The sequence below is a fragment of the Acomys minous genome (genome assembly GCF_964271855.1).
Source record: "Acomys minous genome assembly, chromosome: 5".
Classification (NCBI taxonomy): Eukaryota; Metazoa; Chordata; class Mammalia; order Rodentia; family Muridae; genus Acomys; species Acomys minous.
The window spans coordinates 73,772,109-73,798,436 of NC_140494.1; the positions used below are offsets into that span (position 1 = coordinate 73,772,109).

General features: G+C 39.0%; 1 protein-coding gene across 4 annotated transcripts in view; it reads right to left on the bottom strand.

The window, feature by feature from the left end:
* The window catches only part of CNTN5 (contactin 5), a 1,112,028-nt gene that overhangs the window by 417,287 nt on the left and 668,413 nt on the right, over positions 1-26,328 (bottom strand). For all 4 annotated transcript variants that reach the window (XM_084782482.1, XM_084782479.1, XM_084782480.1 and 1 more), the window contains 2 exons: positions 18,691-18,814; positions 16,479-16,654 (listed from right to left, as the gene is read on the bottom strand). In XM_084782482.1, coding sequence (XP_084638608.1) covers positions 16,479-16,654; positions 18,691-18,814 — 300 coding nt within the window. The remainder of the gene's footprint in view (positions 1-16,478; positions 16,655-18,690; positions 18,815-26,328) is intronic.

The window sequence follows — 26,328 nt, forward strand, 5'->3', positions numbered from 1 at the left end:
ATGGCAGCTGGTACTTAATGTGAGGATGCGGTGGGTGATTGGGAGCTCAGCATCCTATCTGTGCAAGCTCACTCTGTGTGCCTGAGGGATCACTGCAATTGCTGGTGGAGCTTTAAGATTGTTCTTATCTCTGCCATCTTTGATTCTGTTTTGTTAAAGTGTTTTTCTTTTCTTTCTTTCTTTCTTCCTTCCTTCCTTCCTTCCTTCCTTCCTTTCTTCCTTCTTTCTGTGTGTGTGTGTGTGTGTGTGTGAGAGAGAGAGAGAGTGTGTGAGTGAGTGCGTGTATCTGTGTGTCTGTGTGTGTGTTTTGTTTGTTTGTTTTTGGTCCATTTTACACAAGTTAGAGTCATCTGAGAAAAGAGAAGCACAAATGAGAAAATGCCTCCATAAGATTGGCCTGTAGCACATTTTTAAAAATTAAGAATTGATATGGGAGCGCACATCCTGTTGTGGGTGGTGTCATCCCTTGGTAGGACCTTTGTTCTATATGAAAGCAGGCTGAAGAAGCCATGGGGAACAATCCAGTAAACAGCACCCTCCATGGCCTCTGCTTATATTTCTGCCTCAGGGTTCCTGCCCTGACTTCCCTCAGTGACACGAGCATTGCCCGAAGCTTTAGATGAAATATAGCCCCTTCCCTCTGAGTTGCTTGGTCGTGGTAATTCTCACACAACAAACAATAGGTAAGACAGTCCATAAACCAGTTCCTCATGCCTGTCACTCTGTCACTCATTTAAGAACCTTGTGTCCTCCTTTGCTTTTCCTGTTGGCGAATGGACTTGATATGCCTAAATCCCCTTCCTGTTTCCTGAATGTGCATCTTCTTGCCTACTGCCATGCTCCATAATGCCTCAGCTCCTCTGCGGCTCACTGTGCCAACTTCCGCCACTGTGCCCACTGAGGCTTTGCTTGGTGTTTTGCAAACTACATAAAAATGGTGCTCGTCTGTGAACTGACTTGAATCACTTCGTTTTACATCATGCTTTGCCATTTGAATTTTCTGCAAATTGGAGCAAAGGGTTTGAATTCAAAGACCCAAGGTAAACTCGTTTCCATGTCAGTGAATCTGAGAACCCTGGCGACATTCATCTATTTATTGTGACCACCATGAAATAGGACCCTTGACTTCAAAAATTATTCTGAAAATACAAACAGCTATGTACACAAAATTACTAATCACAGTAAACTGGTAGACAATCGATTGCAGTAAATGTTGGCCTTAGCTATGGCTATGAATAAATTTACTTTTATTTCACCCTTTCTTACATAATGCTTTACTCTTAGCTTGCTCCATATCCATGATTTCTGAGTGCTAGCTTCTGTACAATGTGTGAGCATGCTAGGCTAATTGACATTATGCACATAAGGTAAGTTCAGCTGGGTTATCCAGTTGGCTCAGTGTACCAGGCATACACTTAACAATAAAAGCAAGATGGAATATAAGATGAAGAAGAAGAGGAACAGATATGCTATGGGGTCAATCAGAACGACGTGATGTTGCTGGCTTAGAAGAAGAATCAGGGTTAAGAAATGAGGAGTGTGACTGGAGAGATGGCTTGGCAGTTCAGAGCACCAGCCGCTCTTACTGAGGACCTGGGATTGGTTCCTGGCACAAATGTGGTAACTCATACCATCTATAACTCCAGACCAAGGAGACAGAAGTTGCCCTTCTGGCCTGTGCAGGGCCTATACACATGTGTTGGACATGCATGTACACAGGCACAAAAACACAAAAATTAAAAGCAATCTTTAAAAAATGAAAAGTAAACTGGAGGAGAAATAAAAATAGCAAAAAAAAAAAAGTAATGCTTTATTAAACCTCCAGGAGAATGCAAACCTGCTGTCCCTCTGAGTTCACCTCCGTATGGCACAAAGCAATAGGATTGCAATATAGTGGTTTTTTTTCTGTTTAAGCTGATATGTGATACTTTAAAAAAAAAAAGCTGGGGAGGGGCAAGAAATGTATGTACTTGGTTTCTTTGTAATAGCACATATGATACTATGTATATTACAAAATGCATTTTTCTAAATATCTTTGCATATTTTTCCTATGCTTCTTTTTGCTGCTACTTTAGAAGCTAGAGAGAGGTGGCCCTGAGTGTTGCTGACATATTTATTCCTCTTCCTTTAGAAAGGAAATTAATTGATACAGCAAGACATGAGAATAAACCCCCAAAAGTGATATCTGCATGATGCTGAAGATTAGAACACTGTTACTCTATACAATATCCATGCCATTGTACACAACATCTGTGTCATTGTACACAACACCCGTGTCATTGTATACAATATATGTGTTATTGTACACAATATCTGTGTCATTGTACACAATATCTGTGTCATGTACCATTGTTCCTATCTGTCTAAAATTGCAAAATATTCCTGCTATCCTCCCACTTTCAAGTGCTACATGGACCTTCTGTTCCCCAAGCCTCATGGATATTTACATAAATTCCTTAGTCTTCAAGGCCTTGAAAGCCCAAATCCATCATGTAGTTCAGGGCCCATTGAATTAGGAAGACTTTAAACAAAACTTGAGAAAGAACCTGAGTACTGTATTCCTCCACAAATAAAAGTAGCTTCCTTTCTGGATGGCACTTCTTTAAATTTATGCATGTTTACTTCCTAACAAGTTACCATGCTCAGAGTAGAAAACTAGTAAAATAGATTCTCTGTTTTCAGTGGAGCAGAGGATAAAAGACCAGAGCAGGCCCCCTCCTCCAAAACCTTATAAACATTCCACAGACACTGCGGGGGCTCATTTCATTTCCTAAAATTCTCTGCATAGTTGGAAAAGAAAGGGATAGTCAATTGGTTGTATGTACACAGAGGTGCCCTTCAGAGCAAGGCCGCTCGAGGCAAGCTGCTTGGAAAACATCCAAGCAATCTCAGTGATCACACACTCTTTATTACAAATTATATCAGCAGAACATTGCAAAGCTGGAGTGCTCACCCTCACACATCCCCGGATGCTGTTAATGTGTGAAAATTACTGAATTGTGCCAGCAAAACTCAATGGAAAATAGTTAAGAAAAATAGTGCAACACACATGCGCGCGCGCACACACACACACACACACACACACACACACACCCTCCACCCACCCACACATACACAGGATCTGGTATAGAGCAAGGAAAATAAAAGTGAAAGCTTGAATTTCTATGGTTAGTGTCTTAAATCATCAAAAATTAATTAAACCAAGTGAAGCAAAAGCTGGCTACAAGTACATTTAAGCCCAGATTTAATGAGTTGTGGAGAATGCAATAAGCTAAACAAATCACACATTGCTATTAATTAATGGGCTGTAAAAGAAGTCCAGGTGGCTTAGGCAAATAATTTTGTTTTACATTTTAGAAGGAAAGTTTTTAGCATTCATAAATATGTTTAACTTCAGCTAATTTTGTCTAATAACTATAACACTTTTGTTTTCCTTTAAATCCAGACTACTTGAGTACATATTCATATTATTTATATAAAATGATATTTATGTATATTTATATATGGTTATATTTACTTATATTTTGTATTTATTTTTATATATGTTTAAAAAATTATAATTTTTTGGTAAAATATGATCATTTGATTGAGATTATATGGATAAAGACAAACAGACATCTATATGGTTTGTATACACATTATAAATGCAAAAATATTTGCTTTTCTTTGGGACACCTATTATTTATTTATTAATGTGATAGGCATGTATAATGTCTCAATGATTGGTGCTTTTTTCTTAATAATCCAAACAGTATATTTAACTTTTTGGACCTTTACAATCTTATGTATAAATGTAGAAGTGTTTTCTATATTAAAATTGCTACAATGGCATATTGTATAATATACATTGCAGCAGTCCAAGAAGGGTCCAGAGACTCTGGGGAAGATAGGGTGATATTTGAAGCTATTAATCAAGTAACAATTCCCAAGACCAAAAATGGAAGGCATTTTCTGTAGTAATTAGTATAGAGGATGTGATATCATAATGTAGGTTATAAATATCAATGCCTGGGGAACTGATTTCTCTTTTTATAACTAATATTCATTAATTTAAAACACATGATTATAGGACTTTGGTCATGTTTATTATTAAACAATAAACAAATATCCACCAACTCTACAGTCTTCCAGGCGTTGATAACTGGGTGGTTAGAATTGTGTGACATGAAAGTGCTTCAAGAGAAGAATCTATGAACAAATACATATAGTTATATATCTGATGCCCCATAGACACAGAGTGGTATGTGTCACCTTTATCCATCAATATACTTGTGAAAAATGAAATTCCTGAAAGCTTTGTGACAATGCTTTTATCATGATACACAGCAAAGAAAAAAATAAGATGATTCTTTGTATAAATGAAGGGATTCAGAGGCCTCCAAGGGAAAAATAGAGCTCTGAAATGTGAGGACAGAAGGGAAGAACTCTAGAAGATGTGTGAGATGTGCATCCCAGAAGCAGAGGGAACAGGACAGGGTAGGACAAGTGTTTTGTGAAGTCAGCAAAGTCTGATATAATTCCTGAGCTGCGGAAGCTCGTAGGAATAACAGTCCCACTCTGAGGAGTGTTAGTACAGGCAGGTGAGAACAGTGCCAGAGGTAGAGTGTTGGGGGTATCATGGAGTGGTCTTTTCTATAATTCACTAAAGAGAAATACAGAATCCAGCATAGTTATTTGGAAAAAGGATGCATTACAACTCTGCTCAGGGTGAGATTTATTGGGAAAATGTTAACTAAAAAAATGTACGGTTTAGTTTGCCTAAGATTATGCAAGACCATGCGTAGGCAGCAGGGGAGGACTGGAGGAAAGCAGATAGGGACAGAGGAAAGGAGAGAGATGGCCTGTGTTGAGAAATGTGCATTACTTACAGTAGACCACAAACACTGTGGGGCTGTGTGGCTGCAGATTTGTAATAGTGTATGTAACAGTAGGATTGGAGTATTATGGAGGAAAGACTTTCAGGAATGAGATATGAGAAAGCCGACTCTCTTAAAGTGATGAAGTCCACACAGTAGCAAGACTAGCTAATCTGGGGTAAGGTAATATTAAGGGCGTGAACATCATGCAGAAAGTAAGATCAACTGAGCATCCTATTGCTGGATCTCTCTCTCTCTCTCCCTTCTGGCTCTGTGTCTCTGTCTCTCTCCCTATCTCCTTCTCTCTTCGAATGCCCCTCCCTCTGTCTGTCTCTCTTTACCTTGCCCTTCTCTCCAAAGTCATAATTTGGTGCTAACTTGGGATTTTTAGTGTCTCAAATGGGATAAAGTGAGTACTTGCTGTTTCTGTCACGTAAAATGATTATAATTCGGATGGTTCTATTCTGCACGCAGTGCTGAAATTGATATCTTGTTTCCAGGAATAACTGCTCAATCTCTCAGTTTAGATATGCCAGGAGATGCATTTTTAAAACTGTTTTGTAAGGATGAAAAAGAAGGCAGAAATCTGTATTTTACTGCTGAAGAAGCCAATTCCAAAGCAATTCTTAATTAAGAACAGGTTTGCTATGTGATGCTCGTGTCTCTTATTATTAGAAATTCCTGGTGTTTAATACTATTATTTATGTGTATGCTTGTGCATTGGGGTGTGTGAGCGTGAGCAGAGAAGGGGCATTGCATCCCCTGGAACCTGAGTTACTAGGTGGTTGTAAGCTTCTCATGTGTGCATTGGAAACAGCTCTAGGCCTCTGGAAGAGCAGCCAATGTGTAACCATGGAGCCTTCTTACTGCTGATCTTTGAAAAAGTATGTTTGTTTACTATATATTTACTTGGAAGTTCTGTACTCTGACTTCCAGATCATCCCTCAAGGATATATGGCTTATTTTAATCATCATTTGCTTTAATGAACTTTCCAACTTTGATGAGGTGGCTGACAATTCCAGTGGACAATTTCTTTATTGGTTTCCATGCTTGCCGCATTCTATCCTCCTTTTCCCATTTTGCCTCCCACAAAGCACTCTTCTAAAGAGACCAAAATAGTCTGATCTCTCCCTGACTCTGTCTCTGTCTCTCTATATATAACTTTATGGCTAAATAAACTTGAAGTGTGTGAGTGTGTGTGTGTGCGCGTGTGTGTTGTGTGCATGTATGCAGGTGTGTGTGCATGCACATATGTGTGACCACATCCAATTTTCAAACAAATGTGAGAACATAGTTCAGAAATGGAGTAATGTAAGGAGAATTCTGAGTGTGAGAAAAATCCAAGAAAAAAAGAAAAGAGTCTTGTGAGCTTAGTTTCTTCGAAGCATGAAATTGTTCTTAGAACGTGTGCTTGTGTTACTCTTAGGTATTGAGGGAAGGAACTAGTTTGCTTCAGATTACTTACTATTGCTAACTGTTGCTATTCAATTAAATATTTAAACTGTCTTTTATATGTCACTGTGTAAAAACTACTGCCACAAGTGCCTTCTATTGTGATAGTATAGAGAGCTTGTATTCATGAGAACTTAAGTCATGTGACCTCTCTTGGCCTGAGTGTAAACCCTCTGAGGCTTTAAATAAAGTGAGCTAAAGCATGAGACTTTGGTCTGCTCATCCATTAGCTCTGTTTCCCCACGCCCCACTGCTTCCTAAGCAGTGACAAACAAGCCTTGGCATAGACACATATCTGCACTGCGCTTTCAGAAAGTGTCACCATCAAGGCAAACTGAGTAAGGTCACACGCAGAGCTCACATGTTAAACTAGGTCCTAGGAACCTAGCTTTACACAGAGCTGTTAAATTTACACAAGAGCAGGATGCCTACAGGGTTATTTCTCTTTCCCAAGAGTCTTCCAAATTTAAACCCACATTTATAGGCATGCGTTTCTTGTCCTTGTCAAATAGTGACCAGTGTGGTGAACAGCTTTACATGGTAAACAATTAGTCTGCACACAGTCCTAATATAAAAAATAAGATATATTTCAATTCAACTTTAGAAGACAGACACATTCCGGAGAATTGGTCTTAGGGCAGAGCTGTGTTGCAGAGCACATGGCTTCCTACTCTGCTGGTAGAGCTTTGTCACCATGAACAATGTCTTTTTACTCTGCCTATTCTCCTCACTGAGCAAGGCTGCCATTTTGTAAATGAGGTGGACCTACAATGTCTCAACAGTCTACGAACGAAGAACAGCAATTTCATTTTGTAAGTTTTATGAAGAGATGGTAATTTGTCTCCATGTCAGAGGCCAGTAGAGAAATAACATCTGTTATAAGCGACAATGCAGAGTATCACTTTCTGGGATTGGCGTTTCAGCAGGCCCTGGGCAAGGACAAACCATTCCAGTTTAAAAGGACTACATAAAAATGTACGTATTACTGACTTTTGTTTCTCCTTCAATGACCGTCATGCTGGAATGCATTTGAAAACACAGAGGAAAACATCATATTTAAAATGCTCCAGAGGCACAAGGTGATCAAGATAAACAAGGTTAGGCTTGACAGCTAATTTTTATGTCTTGTATTTAAATGTTCACTAACCCTTATCCATGTTTACAATGCATTCCTACTTCTGGGGTTGGCGGTGAAGGCAGTTTGAACTAATATAAATTATTAGCCCCTCCGAGGTGTAGAAACTCAGATAATTAAACGTAGACTGCATTTTAAGCTCCCATCCTACATGGTAACTTTGAAAGTAGTATGGCTCTTCACGCTAGTTCTAGCTTTTTAGCTGATTTCAGCTTCTGTTCATAAGACTAACAGATTTTAAACTTCAGGTTCTAGAACATAGTTTGACGTAAAGTAGGATTAATGGAAATCCCCTGTGTCTAAGCCATGGCTTCCTCTAAGAGGCATATTTGCGGAAGGCTAGACTGTATTTAGTTTGAAAGGTAAAATTCACATAGAACACAGGACGGAGACTTCTATAATCATGTACATAACCAAGAACAAAAAGAGATAGAAGCAGAAATGGGGCTAAGCTTTATTGTTCAATGGCAGCCCCCCATACCAGTGAGTTGCTTCCTTAAGCTGTGCTCATCTATCAAAATGCCACCACCTCCCAAATCCAGACTGCCAGCCGGGGATCACATATGTGAAAATACAAGGCATACCATCCCACCTCTGACTCCACTGGCTCACTGGCATCTCAAATTAAAAATGTGTTTAGTAACTTTCAAAAGTCCCTATAGTTCTAACAGCCTCAATACTGTGTGTAAACCTAAAATTCAAAATCTTATAAAACTTAGGTAATCCTTTACTTGCATGCCATTGCAAATCTGAAAATAAGTTAAGGATGCCCAACATACAGTGGCATAGAGTAAATATTCCCAATCTGAAAAGGAGGAATGGCCCATAATAAGGAAAGACTGGTCTAAAACACGACAGCCAACTCTGGAACTTCATGTCGGGAAACTGACTCTGGTAGACCCTACCTGGCTTCAGCTCTCTGAAGCCTCAGTGTAAACCCCCAAGTATCGTTCACCCTGGCACTCTGCAAATCTGAAAAAGAAGCCACGTTTCACCTATAGCTTGAGAAGCACACTGGTGTTGGTGGAACACAGCTGTTGCTACCTTTGTGTGTCTTTATGGCAGAACCCAGTAAACCACTTTCCTATGTGATAGTTTTGTAACATGATCGCATCAGGTTCTGCCTTTCCAGTATGCTCCTTTAGATGGATGTGTCCTGAGCAATCATTTGTTCTCCCCAAAAGTCCAAGATTTCCTCCTAACTGCTTCCCATCACTTTTACAGTGAGACACATGTCTGCATCCACCATGTCCTCACTGCCGGTGTGCATCTCTTCCCTGTTTGCCATATGTGGCTTTATGTTTTTGTTATTACTTTAAGCTCATTTACTCACTGTAAGCATGGGAAAACGCAATGAGCATTAATCATGCCACAGCTTTAATGATATACCATCGTAAATTCTTTTCTAGCAAACACCTGTCCTATTACATTTAAATTCGGCCTCATTCGAGTTTTTGGGACATGTGCATGTGCAGAAGGCAGCCATCTCTTCTGCTATACTGTAACATGAGTGACATCTAGTCTAGTTCCTCATGGGGTCCTTGCTCCCTGTGAGCAGTTCTTACTGTCCACATTTCTATTATCATTCTGGTTTTCCCCAGGCTACCCAAATGACTCCTTACGTGCTGCTTATAGCACCAGAGGACTTTTCTAGCCCACCACTGCAAATTCCTTTTATTTTTATTTTTATTTTTATTTTATGGCAAACCAGTTTAGACAACCTGTGAACATGTCTGGGCTAGTCAAATCAACGACCTCACTTTTCTTGTCAATGTAAACAAATAGCTGACAGGAATCAACTTAAGGGAAGAGATGTTTGTGTTTGCTCATGATGTGGGGAGATGGAACCAGTCACGAAGGGGAAATGGTGGCATGGGGAGTTAAATCCTATCAGCAATCAGGAAGCAGAGAGATAAATGTTAGGGAAAAGCTGTTAGTGTCAATGGTCTCTGTGAGACATTGCACTGGCATAAATCTGTGTATGAATCCTCTAATGTGCAGATCAAAAAAAATGCCCCAAGTGTGCATATACTAACAGAGGCATTGCATAGCTCAGGTTTATGTTTAATCTGACCTGAATTGAATGGGTACAAGTAGAATCTATAACCTTTAACATTTCAATTTTCTATTCCTAAAATTGGAAGTTATAAATCTTATCAACATAATTTTGGGATTGCTTAGACTAGACTGCTAATGACATACGCAAAACTCTCATAACTTTGGAGATTAATATTCATTTTATGTTATTTATGGAATATTCTTCCAGATAGAAGAAAATGGAATTCAGCTTTGTCTCCTTTCAGTTGTCAATTCTTTCTGACAAAAATCTTTTAAACCTACAAAGGCTTATTATGGATAATGACAGATTTTTGGTTTGTGGCTGAGTTTATCCTACTGTCTGCTACATAATAACCTAAGTCAAACTTAGCAATCATTCTCAGAATTTTCATAATACTAAACATGTTTAAATCATTAAATGTAAATGCTATGTTAATGTCTAACATTAAACACTTGGTTTCCCCATCGGTGGAAATCATTATTTTTATGACACTGTTTATGTTATAAGCAATGGTAGCCTTGCTCATTTTCTACTTCTAAAGTGCATTAATCAAATAAGGGAGAGATTCTTAAAGCATTTGAATGCATAGCTTCTGAAAAGAACTAACATAAAATGTTGTTAAAGATGAAGAACGGAGACATTTCTGTGGAGCATTTTATGAAGCAGAGATACAGTGCCACTTATCCATACGATCTATAAGAGGACACCATGGAACACACTCTGGCTTCTGTAGCTCTTGGAGTTTTTAGTAAAGTGATTTAGAACTTTACTATATTTCTACCTTTTATGACTAGCTTGTATAGCAGTGCATAGAGACTCAGAGATTTTCCTTCCTTCGTTGAAGCAATTGAACTATTTATTGTTTTATAAATGTAATACTTGTCTCTGAAATCTTGTGAATTACAACACACATGGATGTGTGGCGGTTGGGATATTGGGGTAGACAAGCTACAGTGTTTATGACACAGAAGGAAATTAAAGGCCTCATTTGATTTTGGTCACCAACAGTTTGTAGATACCTTCCTGTTTTCACAGACATGATTCTTTAGAAGAGCTATTTAATTTTCTGAGCTTTGAGAAGTCAATTCACTAAATTCATACACCTATGAGTTGAGAGGCAAGTATCTTATTTTCTTAAAACGAGACTTAAAAAACTATAAGTGGAACCTATGATTTCTGAATGTCTTGATAAAAACTAGTAAGGGTTAGACAGATGGCTCAGTGGGTCAGAGCACTTACTGTTCTTGCAGACAATCCAAATTTGGTTGCCATCAGCTCGGCATTATCTCACAACCAACTGTAATTCCAATGCCAAGGGTTCTGATGTCCTCCTGGCTAGCATAGGCTTCTGCATGCACACAGTGCACATACAGATAAGCAGGCACTTGCATATATACACAATTAAGGGACAAATTGTTATTTGGAAGGAGAAGTTACACTAGGAAGAGACAAGTGGGATGGAAAGGGGTTTCCAGATATTCTCAGAGAGAATAACAGCAGAGCCGCAGCACAGAGTGGTAAATTCTCTTGCTACAGCCTGATTCTAACCCACCGAGACTATAAAAAAATGGATAGAAAACACTCATTGCCACTGCGATCAATAGAGAAATCCAGGTAGAATTCTTAAAACATTTTTTTAAAGCCAGAAACATTTTTTTTCTGTAGTCATGGTTATATCTGACATATTTTAAAAAAGAAATATAGACATCTGCCTGAGTATTACATACAGATATATTAGAATATGGAGAATACCATGATTAATGCAAAATTATATATATGTATATATATTTATGTATAGAATGGTTATTAATGTCTGTATTGATAATATTAATTGCATCATTACCACTACGATAGCATTTATCACATTTTAAAATATTTTATAACATGTATTTGTGGTGTATAGAGGCGCGATGGCCTGCCAAGGCATGTGCATCGATAACGGAGGACAATGTGCTGCAGTTAGCTTGCTCCTTCCACCTAGTGGATCTCAGGAATTGAAATGAACTCTCATGTTTGGTAGCAAGTGCATTTACTCACTGAGCCATCCTTCCGGTCCCTATTACTTTTAAATGAAGTAATAATATCACTATCATCTGTATGGGGATTTAAGACCTGTAATCGCCAGGTGTGGTGGCAGATGCCTGTAACCCAGCACTCAGGAGGCAGAGGCAGGCAGATCTCTGTGAGTTCGAGGCCAGTCATATCTAGATATTGATTCTAGGACAGCCAAGGCTACACAGAGGAAGCCTGTCTCAAAACACAACAAAACAAAACAAAATCAAAAACAAACAAAAAAACCCCTATAATCTATTGACATATATTGTCCTATTTATAATTCTCTCTTTTAATTATTAGAGATGGCTGCTCATGCATCTCCTGAGGAAGAAAATTTCCTTCAGGACTCAAAGCAAATGCTTTAGGTGGGTGGTAACTGCTACTGGAAGTGTTGCATACAATCACTCACCCAGCAGTCAGCCTTCCACTAAATGCTGGTGGTGGGACTACATGACAGGGGCTAACTATTAAAATAAAAACCAAATTAAAAGAATGTATGAAGCATGAGATGCATAGTGATGATGGTGTAGGAGAGTTTATGCTTTCTATGCCTTGAGCCATTGTCAAACAAGAGAGAGAGAGAGAGAGAGAGAGAGAGAGAGAGAGAGAGAGAGAGAGAGAGAGACAGACAGACAGACAGACAGACACAGACACAGACAAACAGACACAGAGAGAGAGAGACAGACAGACAGACAGACACACAGACAGACACACAGAGAGAGAGAGACAGACAGACAAACAGACAGACAGACAGACAGACAGACAGACACAGAGAGAGACAGAGACACAGAGAGTGAGAGAGAGCAGGCAGTGCAAGCCATCTGAGGCCCACACAAGGGCAACATGGCAGTACTCTGTTTTACACTATTCACGTTTATGTGTCCTCATCTTGGCACAGCTAGAGTCAAATGGGAAGAGGAACCTCCACTGAAAAAATGTCTCCATCCGATTCCCTGTAGGAGAGTCCCCGGCCCGTTTTCTAGATGGGAGAGGTGGGTCCAACCTATTGTGGGCAGTGCTTTCCTTGGTAGGTGTTCCTGCCCTGTGTCAAGGCAGACATCCACGCCACAGCACAGGCTCAGTCATCTGTCACACAGGGCCAGAGATATTAGCAGTTGCCATGAACATCGAAAGCAACGGTTTGGCTCAATGCTAACAAATGAAACAACTGAAGACTTAGCGTTTTGTGTAATAGAATTAAGGATGTGAGGCTCCTGTACCAGATTTAAGATTTCCTTACTCTTTATTTACTGATTTTTTACTCACTTGTAATTGCTTTTCCTTGTTTCAGTCATGGTGAAAAAACTGTCTTAAAAAAAAGCATTTTAGCTATCTTTCTAAAGTGGGTAGAAATTATATTTCAGTTCTTTAAAAAGGAGGCATGCAGTCTGTCATGGAGGAGGCCTGTTATCCCAGCACTGGGCAAGTGGAGTCAGGACCACGGGAAGTGCAAGGTCATTTCAGCTACATAGCTCAATTCAAGGCTAGCCTGAGCTACATAAGACTGTCTGACAGAACAGAAGAAAACATAAAAAAAATTATAGAGTAGCTTTGTGTATAGAAGATACAATCATAAAAATCTTAGTTTATTCTATAACAAAATTCAATATTTTTACAACCATTGAACTCAGTCAGTCTAATGTCTTTCCTTCATTCAGATCAATATAAAATAAATTAATAAAGCTATTATAGGCAAAGCCTCATAGACTAATGAAATAAGATTAGGCTATACTGTGGAGTTAGTGATTATTCAAATAATTTCATTAGATGTTTAAAATTAGTAAAATGTGGGTTTAAAGTCTAAGGTTAATTTTACTTTGGAGGAAAAAGTTATGAAAAACACAGAGAAGTAATTTTTGAGTTTCATATGAAAATGAAAGGTTAAATTAAAGGGCTTAAAAATAAAAGTCTACAAGTCATAAAATCTCTCAAAAGTTAAGGAGGTTATTTTAATCAAGTGCTTCAAGGAAAACGAATGGAATAGTTTGGATTTAAATCATCTAAATGCCCCGAAAAGCAATATGTTTAAATTTAGATACGAGCTATCAATTTACCACGGATTGCATATAAAGATATATTCTGAATCATGAGACAGCACAGGGAGATTTTATTCTTGATTCATTTTCTGTTTGACTTGCTGGAATGAGTTATTTCTAAAAAGAAAAAAATTACCAGCTCTGGAGAGACTGCAGTGAACTTTGGATTTAGGAATTTGAAAAGTGTACCATGTCTTATTGCCCATTTCAAATACTCATCAGGGTGGCCATAAGCTAACAGAGTGACAATGTTTGATATGGTGTGTTCTTGCTTGTCACTGAAGAGAGATCACCATATTTGTGAAGAAATTACCATCATGCCAAACACAGATCCAGGAAGAAAATATATTTTGTCAAGAATCATCTTGATCACCACTAAAGCAAGAACACATCATCTCTATTTATTTATAACCCCCTCCCTGAACTTGGAAACAAGTTAACAAACATAATTTCTCCACCTCATTAATTCTTACTGCACCCCTGTGAGCTAGATATTTATTAATGATAAACTAAACCATTTACATTAACTGGGTTGAAACATGTTTGTAGCTATTCCTTGGGGAGAAGTTAGTATGAAAATTTTCAAGAGGAGACAGTTAACATGTGCTCGTGTGGGGCAGATCAGGAGGAGAAGACGTATCTGTTTTGGGTCAACCACTCAAAGCCGCTGGTGATTTTGGTACTCAGAATTAGAATACGTACTCTAATTATATCTCTTTATATAAATATATCAGTAGATTAACTGAATTACTTCATGACTACCTTTACAGAATAGATTAGGCTTTATGTCAGGCTAATTAAATTTGCTGCTGACTCATATGGGGCTGTTGCTGAGATTGCAATTCAAGATTTTGATGAGAAATAACAGAATTTATTAAAAAAGAAACACTTTCATTTGAAGAAGAGCTCCCCACAAGCCCCATGCTTTGGTCATTGGGAATCCCAGAGAAGTATTTTCTATCCCCACAGTAACTATGGGACTTCATAGAACATGCTAAGCTACATCTGAAGTGCAGTGCATTTCATGAACATTTGCATATATGTAACTTTTGCTTGCTGAGCAGAAATCTTACATGTCAAGTCAGAGTAAATCATATCTTTAAGCTATTCAAAATAAACATCCCAATAAAACAATCTGGAACAAATTATAAGTATGTTTTAGCAAATGAATAGAAGGATAACTTCAGAAGAAATTGAATTTGTTTACACTTGCTTAATTTTAAACAGTTTAGTTGAACCTCCTTCTTCTTTCCTTGATTCCTTTTATTTCTTTAATTGCTGATAAGAAGGACCAACATCACTTCCCCACCTACTTTTCTGTTCAGAAAAGAGACCCTGTAGTGATGTTGTCAGCTTTTGATAACAGAAAGAGCTACCTTTGTCTGACCTCAGACTCACATGGAACGTTTATCTTTCTGGATCCTCACTCTGGACCAGCCAGTAAGTAACAGAATTATCATGACAAATGTTCTGCAAGCCCTGATTGTTATTAAACACCCAATACTAAAGTTAAATAGTTCTTTAGTTTGAATAAAGAGAAGAAATGCGGAACGTGATGCTTCCACATTTAATTTTCTCACTACAATTTACTTTTGCTCCCTCATACAGCTGTTGAGATTAATTATGGTGCAGTGGTTAGTAAGGTCAGAATGTGAATATTTAGATTATAGTGCAATTGCTGTCTTCCAGAAAGACTAAAAATCAAACTGGAGAGATGTTTTTTAAATGAGCATTTTATTCAATAGAAGGCTGGTAGGAGGACTTACATGTTTGGTTTGAATACAAAAACCTATTAAGATTGCAGGATTTGCCACAAATGATTCTATAAAATAAAAGTAGTGGATGCAGGTTACATTTTTGTTGTTGTTGTTTGCTTTTTTGAGCTTATAAACACATCATTTTAAAAACAGCCAAATAAAGATTTAAAGAAATAGGATTTTGACTTTTCTAGGACCTCATTCAAAATTCTCCCACCGAGTCTGTTTCCAATCTTTTATTATTTTTCCTCTTCTCACTTTTATAAGAGGGTGTCTGGATCTCAAGTTAATTTTAGAAATGACACAAGGAAGATGCTAGGAAGCAGAATCTATTACTAACTTCATTCCTCTGTGTTTAAATGAACTTAAAAATCACTTTTGATAACTTACATAATGAATATAGTTATATGTATTAATTCAAGGACTCTTCATCCCTTTTCATTTTTTGCTGATTGTAATCCTCAAGAATTTAAATTCTATTAGGATTACTTGCTATCAAATAATACTAAAGTTTCACATGGTAGACTATTTTCAATTTGGTGTAAGTGTACCGCATCAATGAGGGAATTTCACATTTTTTAAAGGATCTATGCATTTGGTTAATAGTACATATGATGTACTTTAAGCATATTTATATTAGATGGTCTATAAGATAATGCCTCAGTCTCAATGGGTTGCATTCAGGGTGGCAGTCCTGGGTGATCTTGTCATTGTGCAGATATCATGAGATATAATTAATTGCACTAACCAAGATTGCTGCAGCTTTTTCAGGCAGTGTAATCTTATGAAAGACCAGCATGTATACAATACAATTTCCCAAAATGCAGTGACATGTTGGCTGCATGAGCTATGTGTGTGTGAGTGTGCATGTGAGTGTGCCTATGTGTGTGTGTATGTGTGTGAGTATGTGTGTAAGTGTGCTGTGTGTGAGTGTGTGTGAGTGTGTTGTGTATGTGTGTGGGGGGAATTTTATTTAGTCAAAATCAGTATGGAGTTGCAATCACTATCTAATTTTTCTAGTTGTAATTCAGACTGTGGTTTAACACTATTTCCACTCTTAAGCTTCATAACTGAAGGTTTAAATTTGTGTAGATATACTCTACGCAAAGTCATCTTAGTTTACTCACAGGCAAACTGAAGTGTAGCTTCTCGACTGAGGATACTTCCAAACGTGTTGGTGGCTAAACACTGGTAAAGCCCAGAATCCTTCACTTCACTTGGATTGTTTATGATGAAGGTGCCGTCTATCAAACTGTAGCGATAGTCGCTTTCCAGATCGATTTCGCTTCCATTCCGAAGCCATCTTAGAAAAATATCAGAAGACAAATACATTAAATTACTTGAAACATTATGATAATTCTTGCATATTTATGGCGATCTCGTTAGGTAGCCTTGGCTAGGCTTGACTCAGAGATGCCGCTGCCTTTGTCTTTCCTGAGAGACATCTTGAACTGAGGGACAATTCAGGGCAAGGTGGAAACCCAGTGCAGTGGGAACTCCCAAGAAACTATGAAGGTGAGCTTGGCTGAGACTCCAGTCATGGAGCACACAGAGCCTGAACTGGTCATCTTCAACCTGGCAAAACCTCTAGCGGAGGATTTGACAAACCAACCTATACCTGCCAGCTTCTAAATTCGATTTTATTGAGGATATTTACTGCCCCTGTCCCTGCCTCCTTTCTTCATCTCAACCCCTTCTGGCACCCCAAAACAAGGTATGAGAGAAAGAAGGTTAGTGCAGATAGGATTTATACATCTTTTACTACTCCGGGGCTGGGCTGTTTAGGGTCAATTAAAGCATATCACTCTCTCTATCTCTCTGCCGCTCTGTCTCTCTCTCTCTCCCTCCCTCCTTTCCCCTCCCTCCTTCCGTTCCTCTATCTCTCTCTCCCTCTCCCTTTCCTTCTCCTTCTCCCCCTTCTCCTCCCCCTCCTCCTGTCCTTCTTCCTCCCCCTCCTCTTCCTCCTCCTCCTGCTCTTCCTCCTCCTCCTCCTCTTCTTCTTCTTCCCCCCTCTCTCTTTGTTTGAGAGAGCTCTCCTCTTAGCATTTCTCTCATTAGCTCTCTCTCTACCTGCCTCCTCCAAGCTGCCACCTTGCCTCTCTCTGTCCATCCTCTCCAAACTGTCACACCTCTGTCCTCTCTGAGCTCTCCTATTTATATCCCTCAGAATCCTCAGAATTAAACTGACTGAAGCTGGGAAACACTGTCCTCTCTCCCAGCCATAGGAGGCAGGCTGCTGGCAAAGACCACACTCGAGCATGAGGTAATTATCAGCTGTTGGGCAAACTAAATCCCAAACTAAAAATCCCACACTTGGAATTAAGGGGAAAGAAGCGTGTTTATATAATATAATTGAGTTTTTAAAGATACCAAAACCACCATTACAGTAACACAGCCACAAAACCTTTGACCTTCAATTTGTCCTGCCAGCATGATGTACTGGGGTAAAGGTGGCACAGAAATTGTGGGAGTGGCCAACCAATGACTGGTCCAGGATGAGACCCATGCCACAAGAAGGAGCCCATGCCTGACACTGCCCGAAGAACCAGAAACTGAGACCTCGGACAGAACCAAACAAGACTGACAAAAAAAAAATGTCAGTGAAAAAAAAAAACGTCTAATGATATTCTGGTATACTCATAGATTGGTGCCTAACCCAATTGTCATCAGAGATGCTTCAACCAGGAACCAATGGCAACAGATTCAGAGATCCACAGCCACCAATAGGCAGAGTTTGGGGACTCCTGTTGAAGTTGAGGAGGAAGGATTATAGGAATCTGAGGGGTTAAGGACACCACAAGAAAATACACAGAGTCAACAAACCTATACTCACAGGGGCTCACAGAAACTGAACCAACAATCAGGGAGCCTGCGTGGGTCTAGCCTAGGTCCTCTGTATCTATGGTCTCATTGTGGGCCTTGGTGTTTTTATGGGATTCCTAACAGAAGAAGCAGGGGCTGCTTCTAACACCTTTGCCTGATTTTGGAACTCTTGTACTACTTCTGGGTTGCCTCATCCAGCCTTAATATGAGGGTGGTGCCAAATCTTATTTCAACTTGATATGCTATAGTTAGTTGGTATTGTGGGAGACCTACTCTTTTCTGAAGGGAAACAGAGGAGGAATGGCTGGGAAGGGCCGAGATGGACGTAGAGGAAGGAAGAGAGTGGAACCTGTAGTTGAGAAATAATATATGACCGAATATATAATATATATATATTATATATATATATAATATATATATTATATATATATGACCGAATATATAATATATATTATATATATTATATATATATATATATAAATAATATATGACCGAATAAAACATAATTAGTTTTACCTGTACGTAGGAGTGGGGTTGCCACGAACTTCACAATTCAGGGCTACCTTCTTTTCATCAGAATCAGTTGGGAAAATGACATCATCAGGTTCTTGCACAAAGACTGGCCCATAATCCACACTTTCTGCAAAGACCAAGAGATGTACACTTTAAAACTAGTCAGTGCACAAGGCTGATTCATCCCTATATTTTATTCAAAATTATGACCCCATTTTTTATTCAGTAATCAAATTTACAAAATAAAACATGGCTACATGTATTGTAAAATAATAAAATAATCTAAATTATCTAAATTTGTCTTCATGTGATACCCATAATAATATTTCAAATATATATCTATATTTTATTTTAATATCTCAAAGCCACAAAGACAATAATATAAAGACATTTTAAAATTCCCTAAAGTTTTCAAAACTCTTAGCATTTAAAAAATAACATATAATAGATAAAAGTTTCAAATTCATATTGTGCCATTGAGAGATTTAGGTCTAAAATTGTCCATTTTCATGTACTCTTTAATTTAGTTTCCTGTTTTAAGATATAGTTTCCATTTACTCTTGGAAATTTTCAAAAAATTAACAGTGTGTTTCATTCAAATCCATCCCCCTACTCCCTCCCCTCCAACTTCACACATGCACTCTCACCACTCTCCTAGCCTTTCTGTTCTTTTAATCTACCAAGGCCAAGTAGTACAGCTAGTGTGTGCATGGGTATAGTGCCATGCATTGTTGCTAGTCAACCCACCAGTGGCCGCAACAAAGGGTAGTCTTGAATTCATTATATTTTCCACTTAGCCTCAGAGGACTAGGATTATAGTTATGTGCCAACGTGCACATTTCATCCTGTGTATCCTTCCCTCATTCGTTAGAGCACTGCTTATATAATGCTCAAGTGTAAGGGGAAAAGAGGTAATGCAAATAGACACATTTTTACAAGAACCAATACACATGTTCCAAAGTAGCCAGATACCTAATTTAAAATATGTCTGTCTATCTATCTACACACACACACACACACACACACACACACACACACACACACACACACACCAGCAGCAGCAGCAGCAGCATGCACATTAGTGTTGGTGCACATCCCTAACTTAAAGCACACAATGATAGAAGAGGAGGAGGAGGAGACCTTGAGTAGAGCATAAAGGCGAGAAGATGCGTGTGGCACAAATGCAGAAGGAAGGTTACCATGGAAGCAAAGCGGCCAGCCAAAGGAAGCAGGGTGATGCTGGGGGCAGCAATAGATGGGGAAAATACCAAAGAACATCTGAATTGTCATAATAAAACTCATTATTTTTATGCCACTTTATAAAGAAACCCTCAATATAGTAATTCCAGGTATGAAGAATTTTTATTCATGTCTCTTGTTATTTGTTTTATAAAGTTCCTTTTCCCTGTTTTTCTTTTTCTAAGCATCTTAAATTTCCCAAGTGTGAAACGCAAATATATTTATATATTAAACATAATATATTTAATATATAGAATGTAGTATTATTTGATATTTTATTGACTCATAGGTATATGTGACTCTTGTTTTGTATTTTTCTGAATTATTTTTCATGAATTATCCTAATTTTTTGGCTCCAGCACTAGAACATAACTCAGAAACAGGATATTTATATAAAATACAAAAGACTAGAATCTGAGAATATATTCTCTCTTTGATTTCTGGCAGATTTAAAGTCATGCAAGAGCTTGCCTCAGTTCTGGATGCTCTTTCTTGTCATTGGGTCACACAGCACCCTCCTTGGTCCACGCGGAGCCCCTCATGCTAACCGTGCTCGCCAGGACCGGAAGAACGAACCATCTCTCCCTTTCCCAAGCACCATGACACCTGCTCTCCTCAGAAGGCTCCATAGCACAAACAATACTTCTTCACTCCTTGGGACGTATATTGCAACATCAGGCTCTATGTGCACCAGTCTTTGGTGCAATGGGTCTGTAACTTATAGGGCTCAGTCTGTTGCAGAGATGGCAGGAGGCCTGCGGATAGCTGAAGCGTGGAAGCAGACACACGGGAAGGGCAACTTTGGCTTATTTTGGCTAGCTTTCCATTAGAACAGGAAGTGGCTTTCATGGAGGTGAGCAGGAGCCAGGTCGGCAGAGCAGAGCAGCGCAAATTGAGGGGCTTAGAAGCCATTTGTGATTTAGAGCCGTGCTACATAAAACGCATCCTCTCCCGTTCAGTTCTTTCTAAGCTTCAGAAGCAACCCCAGCTACCATAGGCTCAGGGGATGAAGTGGTATGGAAAGCAACGGGCAGCATTACTCCTTTCCAGTTATTCTAAGAGCATGTGCTTTATGCGCTCCTTTCATTATTATTAAATGAAAGTCATGATTGTTGCAACCTAGTTATACACAGAATGATTGAAATATAATAGAAGAACAAATAAACGTAAGATAATGTATCCAAAACATTACTTAATTAAATGTGTAACATCCCAAGAAAAATTATAACAGATGAGAAAAAGAGATAATGAAGAATTTGGTTTTAATTCTTCATTAAATCTCCATGAATGTAATAACTTAATATTTAAATTGCTCTGGGTATGTGATATTGGTGAAACAAACAGCAAAAATTGAGTAATATTACTTAAAGTACTCATTCCTTCAAAATTGACCACAAAAGTTAGTGAATTGTATATAGTTTCTATAGTTTTACATTGATATACTTAAAATATCTTACATGTAAAAATACCTGTAATCTGAATAAATTAATTAAATAAAATAAACTTAAAAATACCAATGAGATTGTTTTTTCTAACATTTATAAACAAAATTCCTATGACAATGTCTTTTGTGACAGGCTTCTAGAGTTCACTTATTGGCTCTCTTTAGCATTCTCAAGGCCACTGTGTACATCAAAGCACTGTCTTTTTTTTTTTTCTCCTTTATTAATTTATTCTTGTTACATCTCAATGGTTATCCCATCCCTTATATCCTCCCATTCTTCCCTCCCTCCCATTTTCCCCTTACTCCTCTCCCCTATGACTGTTCCTGAGGGGGATTACCTCCCCCTGTATATGTTCATAGGGTATCAAGTCTCTTCTTGGTAACCTGCTGTCCTTCCTCTGAGTGCCACCAGGTCTCCCCCTCCAGGGGACATGGTCAAAGGTGAGGCACCAGAGTATGTGAGAAAGTCATATCCCACTCTTCACTCTACTGTGGAGAATGTTTTGTGCATTGGCTAGATCTGGGTAGGGGTTTAAGGTTTACCGCCTGTATTGTCCTTGGCTGGTGCCTTAGTTTGAGCGGGACCCCTGTGCCCAAATCTGCCTATCATAATGTTCTACTTGTAGGCTTCTAGGACCCTCTGGATCCTTCTACTTTGCCATTCTCCCATGCTTCTCTCATCTATAGTCCCACTAGAATGTCCTCCCCTCTGTCTCAGTTTCCTGGTAAGTGAAGGCTTTCGTGGGAAAGCACTGTCTTTTAATGATGTTATATTGAGACTACCCAAGCCTCTTCCACAGGTTCTGAGATGAGGTGCCCTAGAAGCCACCCATCATGAGCCTAGGGTTGGCATTCTGTTCCATAGGGCTTTCTGGGACATTTAGGACTTGAAGGACCAACACACTTTTCTGGGGTCCAGTCCTCTGCAGGAATGGAGTTGTGCTGTTTTAACATGAAGCCTACACTTTCCCTTCTAGAATCATTTTGGTAGATCACACTGGATCCACTCTTCCTTCCCAGCTTTTGAAATGCAGGCCACTTCTTCTCTAGATTCCCAGACACCAATTTCATTACTGCTAAGACCATTTAAGAATCAGTACTCTGGAGCCCTGAAACTCAAATGAATGGGGAAGCCTTCTTTTTTTTTTTTTTTTTACTTTATTAATTTATTCTTGTTATATCTCAATGGTTATCCCATTCCTTGTGCCTTCTTTTCTGATGTTTACCTCAGTGTTTCCAGGATCATGACTAGCAACTACTGTGTCTTCCTGAATCCTAAACCACCTCCCATACTAAAATATTCCCCTGGTAATTACTTTTTTTTTCCATTTTTTTTCCAGATACTGTGTGACTCCAAGCCCCAACCATTTGCCTTCTGGTTACTGCTAACTTACGGCCCGAGTTGACTGCCATGCAATCTGACAACAGCACATCAGTGGTGTAATCTGAAGGAGGAGCAAGATCTCCTCTCACCACAATTTCCAGAAGCACCTGGGGCAGAACACAGAATGGGAAACGCTGTTGCTCCAGCCCTGACTGCATAGCAGCATCAGAGAGGCCCCCTGTCTCCTCCTTGTGCCCGCCATTGCTGCTTGGCTTTAGATAGTCATGTGCTTCTTTTTTGTAACTGTAAGAACCTGCTCCCAACTACCATTCACTCCACCATTAGAGCGATGTTATTATTGTTTAGAGTCTGGATGCCCAGAGGGCTCTCAGGCAACTGCTGGGGAATATGTGCTCCGCTACCTTAATGGAAGTTCTCTTTTAGCTTAGAGAACAATTTTAGACTCCTTAAGAAGCATGTCTATTAATAAATTCATTAGAGTTGTCCAAACACTTCTATATGCATTGTAGGTTATGCACAGTTCTTACAAAGCAAGACAAGTTGCTCTGTGCACTCTGCCCTTGAACGTACTCATTGCTGTGTCTGACCTGTTTTGTATCCAGCACTGCTTCCCCAGGGTAGTTACTTTGATCGTATAACACAAGTCAGGTGTGATGGCGTCCACGATCATTACAATGTAAGGTGTGTGCTTTCTCTGGGTAGACGTGTCCCACTCTAAGGCCAAGGAGGAAGAGCTTCCTGACTCTGAACTTAATCAAATGTTCTTTTCTCTTTTCCTAACAGCTCACTCACAATTATTCCCAGCCAAGCTACCTAGAAACACCACCAAGCTCATCAACCAGGTCTAGTGACTGGGCTATGGAGCAGATTACATAAACACACAGGACAGAAGGAAAAGAAAATGTCTTTCACACTGCAGGTGCTACAAAAACAGCTCCCAAATTCCAAGATAGACTAGGAAGGACACAAAATAATCAAACAGAGAAGTGGGTTTTGAAGGTAAGAGTAGAATATTACACGCTGGGAAAAGAGTTTATGTCATCATTGGTAAATAGTTGACATAAATAATCAATTCACTTTGGAAAGATACAGAACAAATGTATAAAATATCAGGATTTAGAAAACATAATTTGCCGAGGACAGTTCATTTATAAAGAATAGGCCTACTGACTTCTTATCTATCAAAAGAGAAGCCAACAAAGAATTGAAGCATTAAGAAAAAAGTTAGTTTTTCTTAACTTTAGGCTAAATCAAAATAAAGTACACTAAGAGTTGTTTACAAGTTCATATATTGTATATATGCAAGTATGCAAACATATTCATACATAATATATACATATATAATACATAATCATAAATAATATTCATTATTTTAGGAGGTGATCAACTAAAAGAAAAGAAGGATTCTGTGGAAAGATATTATGGCATTGGATGTGTAGTGAATAAAGGTGCCTCACAGCAAGTCTGATACCCTGCATCTGATCCTAGGGACCTGTGTGGTGAAAAGAACAATCAAGTTACAAGAGCTGCCATTTTACCTTACACACACACACACACACACACACACACACACACACACACACACACACAATAAATAAATAAATAAATAAATACAAACAATGTAAGTATTGAAGTAGGAATCTGTAAAGATGATTCGACAGTTAAATACCATTTCCTGTTCTTATAAAAGACCTGGGTTCATTTTCCAGCACCCACATGGCAGTCACAATCATTTGTAACTCCAGCTCCAGGGAATCTGACATCCTCTGCTGATTTTTGCATGCTCAAAGACACAGATGTGGTGCATAGACATACATGAAGGAAAAGCATTCATACACATAAAATTAAATAAGTGAATTTTTAAAACTAGTACTACAGTAGGCAAAATATAAAAATTTAATAAATCTAATATGCAGTCACAAAATTTCCTTTGTGTTTCAAACATTTCACAATTTTAATCAGATAAAATTTAGCACATTTAGTGTAGATGATTAAGTAAAATAGTAGGAAGAATAATTTTATCCCTTCAACTTGCAACATTTGCTTTTTTCTTTTTTGCAGCATCTGCTAAAGTAACAAATAGAACTAAAAAGTGGGTTTTGCACAGAATATTAAGGAGAACAAAAAGAATGCATAATTAAGTTCTGAATAAACAACTCTTGGCTGACTATAGGGATTGGCTGCCTAAAAAATGTACCCAGATGTAGGAATGATCACAAGATGACACAGAAAATTAAAATAGATGAAATGTATGAAGTTTCTCCAATATGCAAGTGTGAGGATAATTCGCAGAAGAGAAAAGAGACGTGTGGTCAGAAAGGGACAACACTCACACAGCGAAGAAAGGAAGGGTTTATTTTCACACTGTCTCCATAGCCCTGGAAATCAGGGAAGGCTTAACCTGGTCCTCCTCAGACTCTATGCTTTTCACAAAGTGAAAGTGGGTATAGAGCAACCTGTCAACCTTCTCAAATGATTGTTCCTCAGGACTGAGTTCCTAGGGAATTTTAGAATGTTGTATCTCACTTAGTCTTAATTGCCTTAAGTGAGGGCAGCTCTCGGACGTGGTAGGCAGCACTCAGAAGTGGGGGGCAGCACTCAGAAGTGGGGTGCAGCTCTCAGAAGTTGGAGGCAGCACTCAGAAGTGGGAGGCAGCTCTCAGAAGTGGGGGGCAGCTCCCAGAAGTGGGGGTCAGATCTCAGAAGTGGGGGCAGCCCTCAGAAGTGGGGGGCAGCTCTCAGAAATGGGGGGCAGCTCCCAGAAGTGGGGGCCAGCACTCAGAAGTCGGGAACAGTCCTCAAAATCAGCTGACAACTTTCAGCATGAGGAGAAGGCAGGATCATGAACAATGAGGCAGAAAGGGAAGGTGGGGTCGTTTGTAATGTGGTGATAGGAATCAGGTTCTGTCCTTCCTGCATGGCCTCTACAAGCCTGTTCCTAGTTTTGGCTGGAGGAGCCGGGGACAGGTCAAACATAAGGGACCAGGAAATCACCAAGTCACTTTAGATACTTACTGCTTTAGACTCTTTTGGGACACTGGAGATTGAACCCAGTTATCAGAACATGGTCCTAGAATGGAATCATCATGCGAATGCTTGTGAGAAAACTCCAAGACAAGAGTCTTGTGACCTCAAGTTGTACAAAATAAGGAGTTGTTCTTGGAATGTGTGTCTGAGCTCCTGGGATAGTGGATAAGAGTGAGCTTACTTCAGGTTACTCATTAAATCTTGCTATTGTTCTTTGTTTATATGCCTAGGTTGGAAACCATGTTTTTGCCACGTGGGGCTTATCTGTCACATGTGGCTTCTCCTTGTGATTGTAAATTTCACTCATGTGATCCTTATTTACTCTCAGAATATACATTGTTTTAGACTGTGAATAACATTGCCTATTGTATGAGGCTTTATATGCTGTGGTGACCATAGTGTCCAGACAGAGCATTGGATCCACAAGAGCTGGAGTTACAAGAGTTATGAGATGCTAACTATGGGTTCTGGAAAACAAGGCCCAGGGCTCTGCAAGAGCAGCTAGTGTTCTTCATGGCTTAACCGTCTCTCTGGCCCAGAGCATCTCATTTTAATCATTTTAAGGAGATGACATCATACTACTTTTA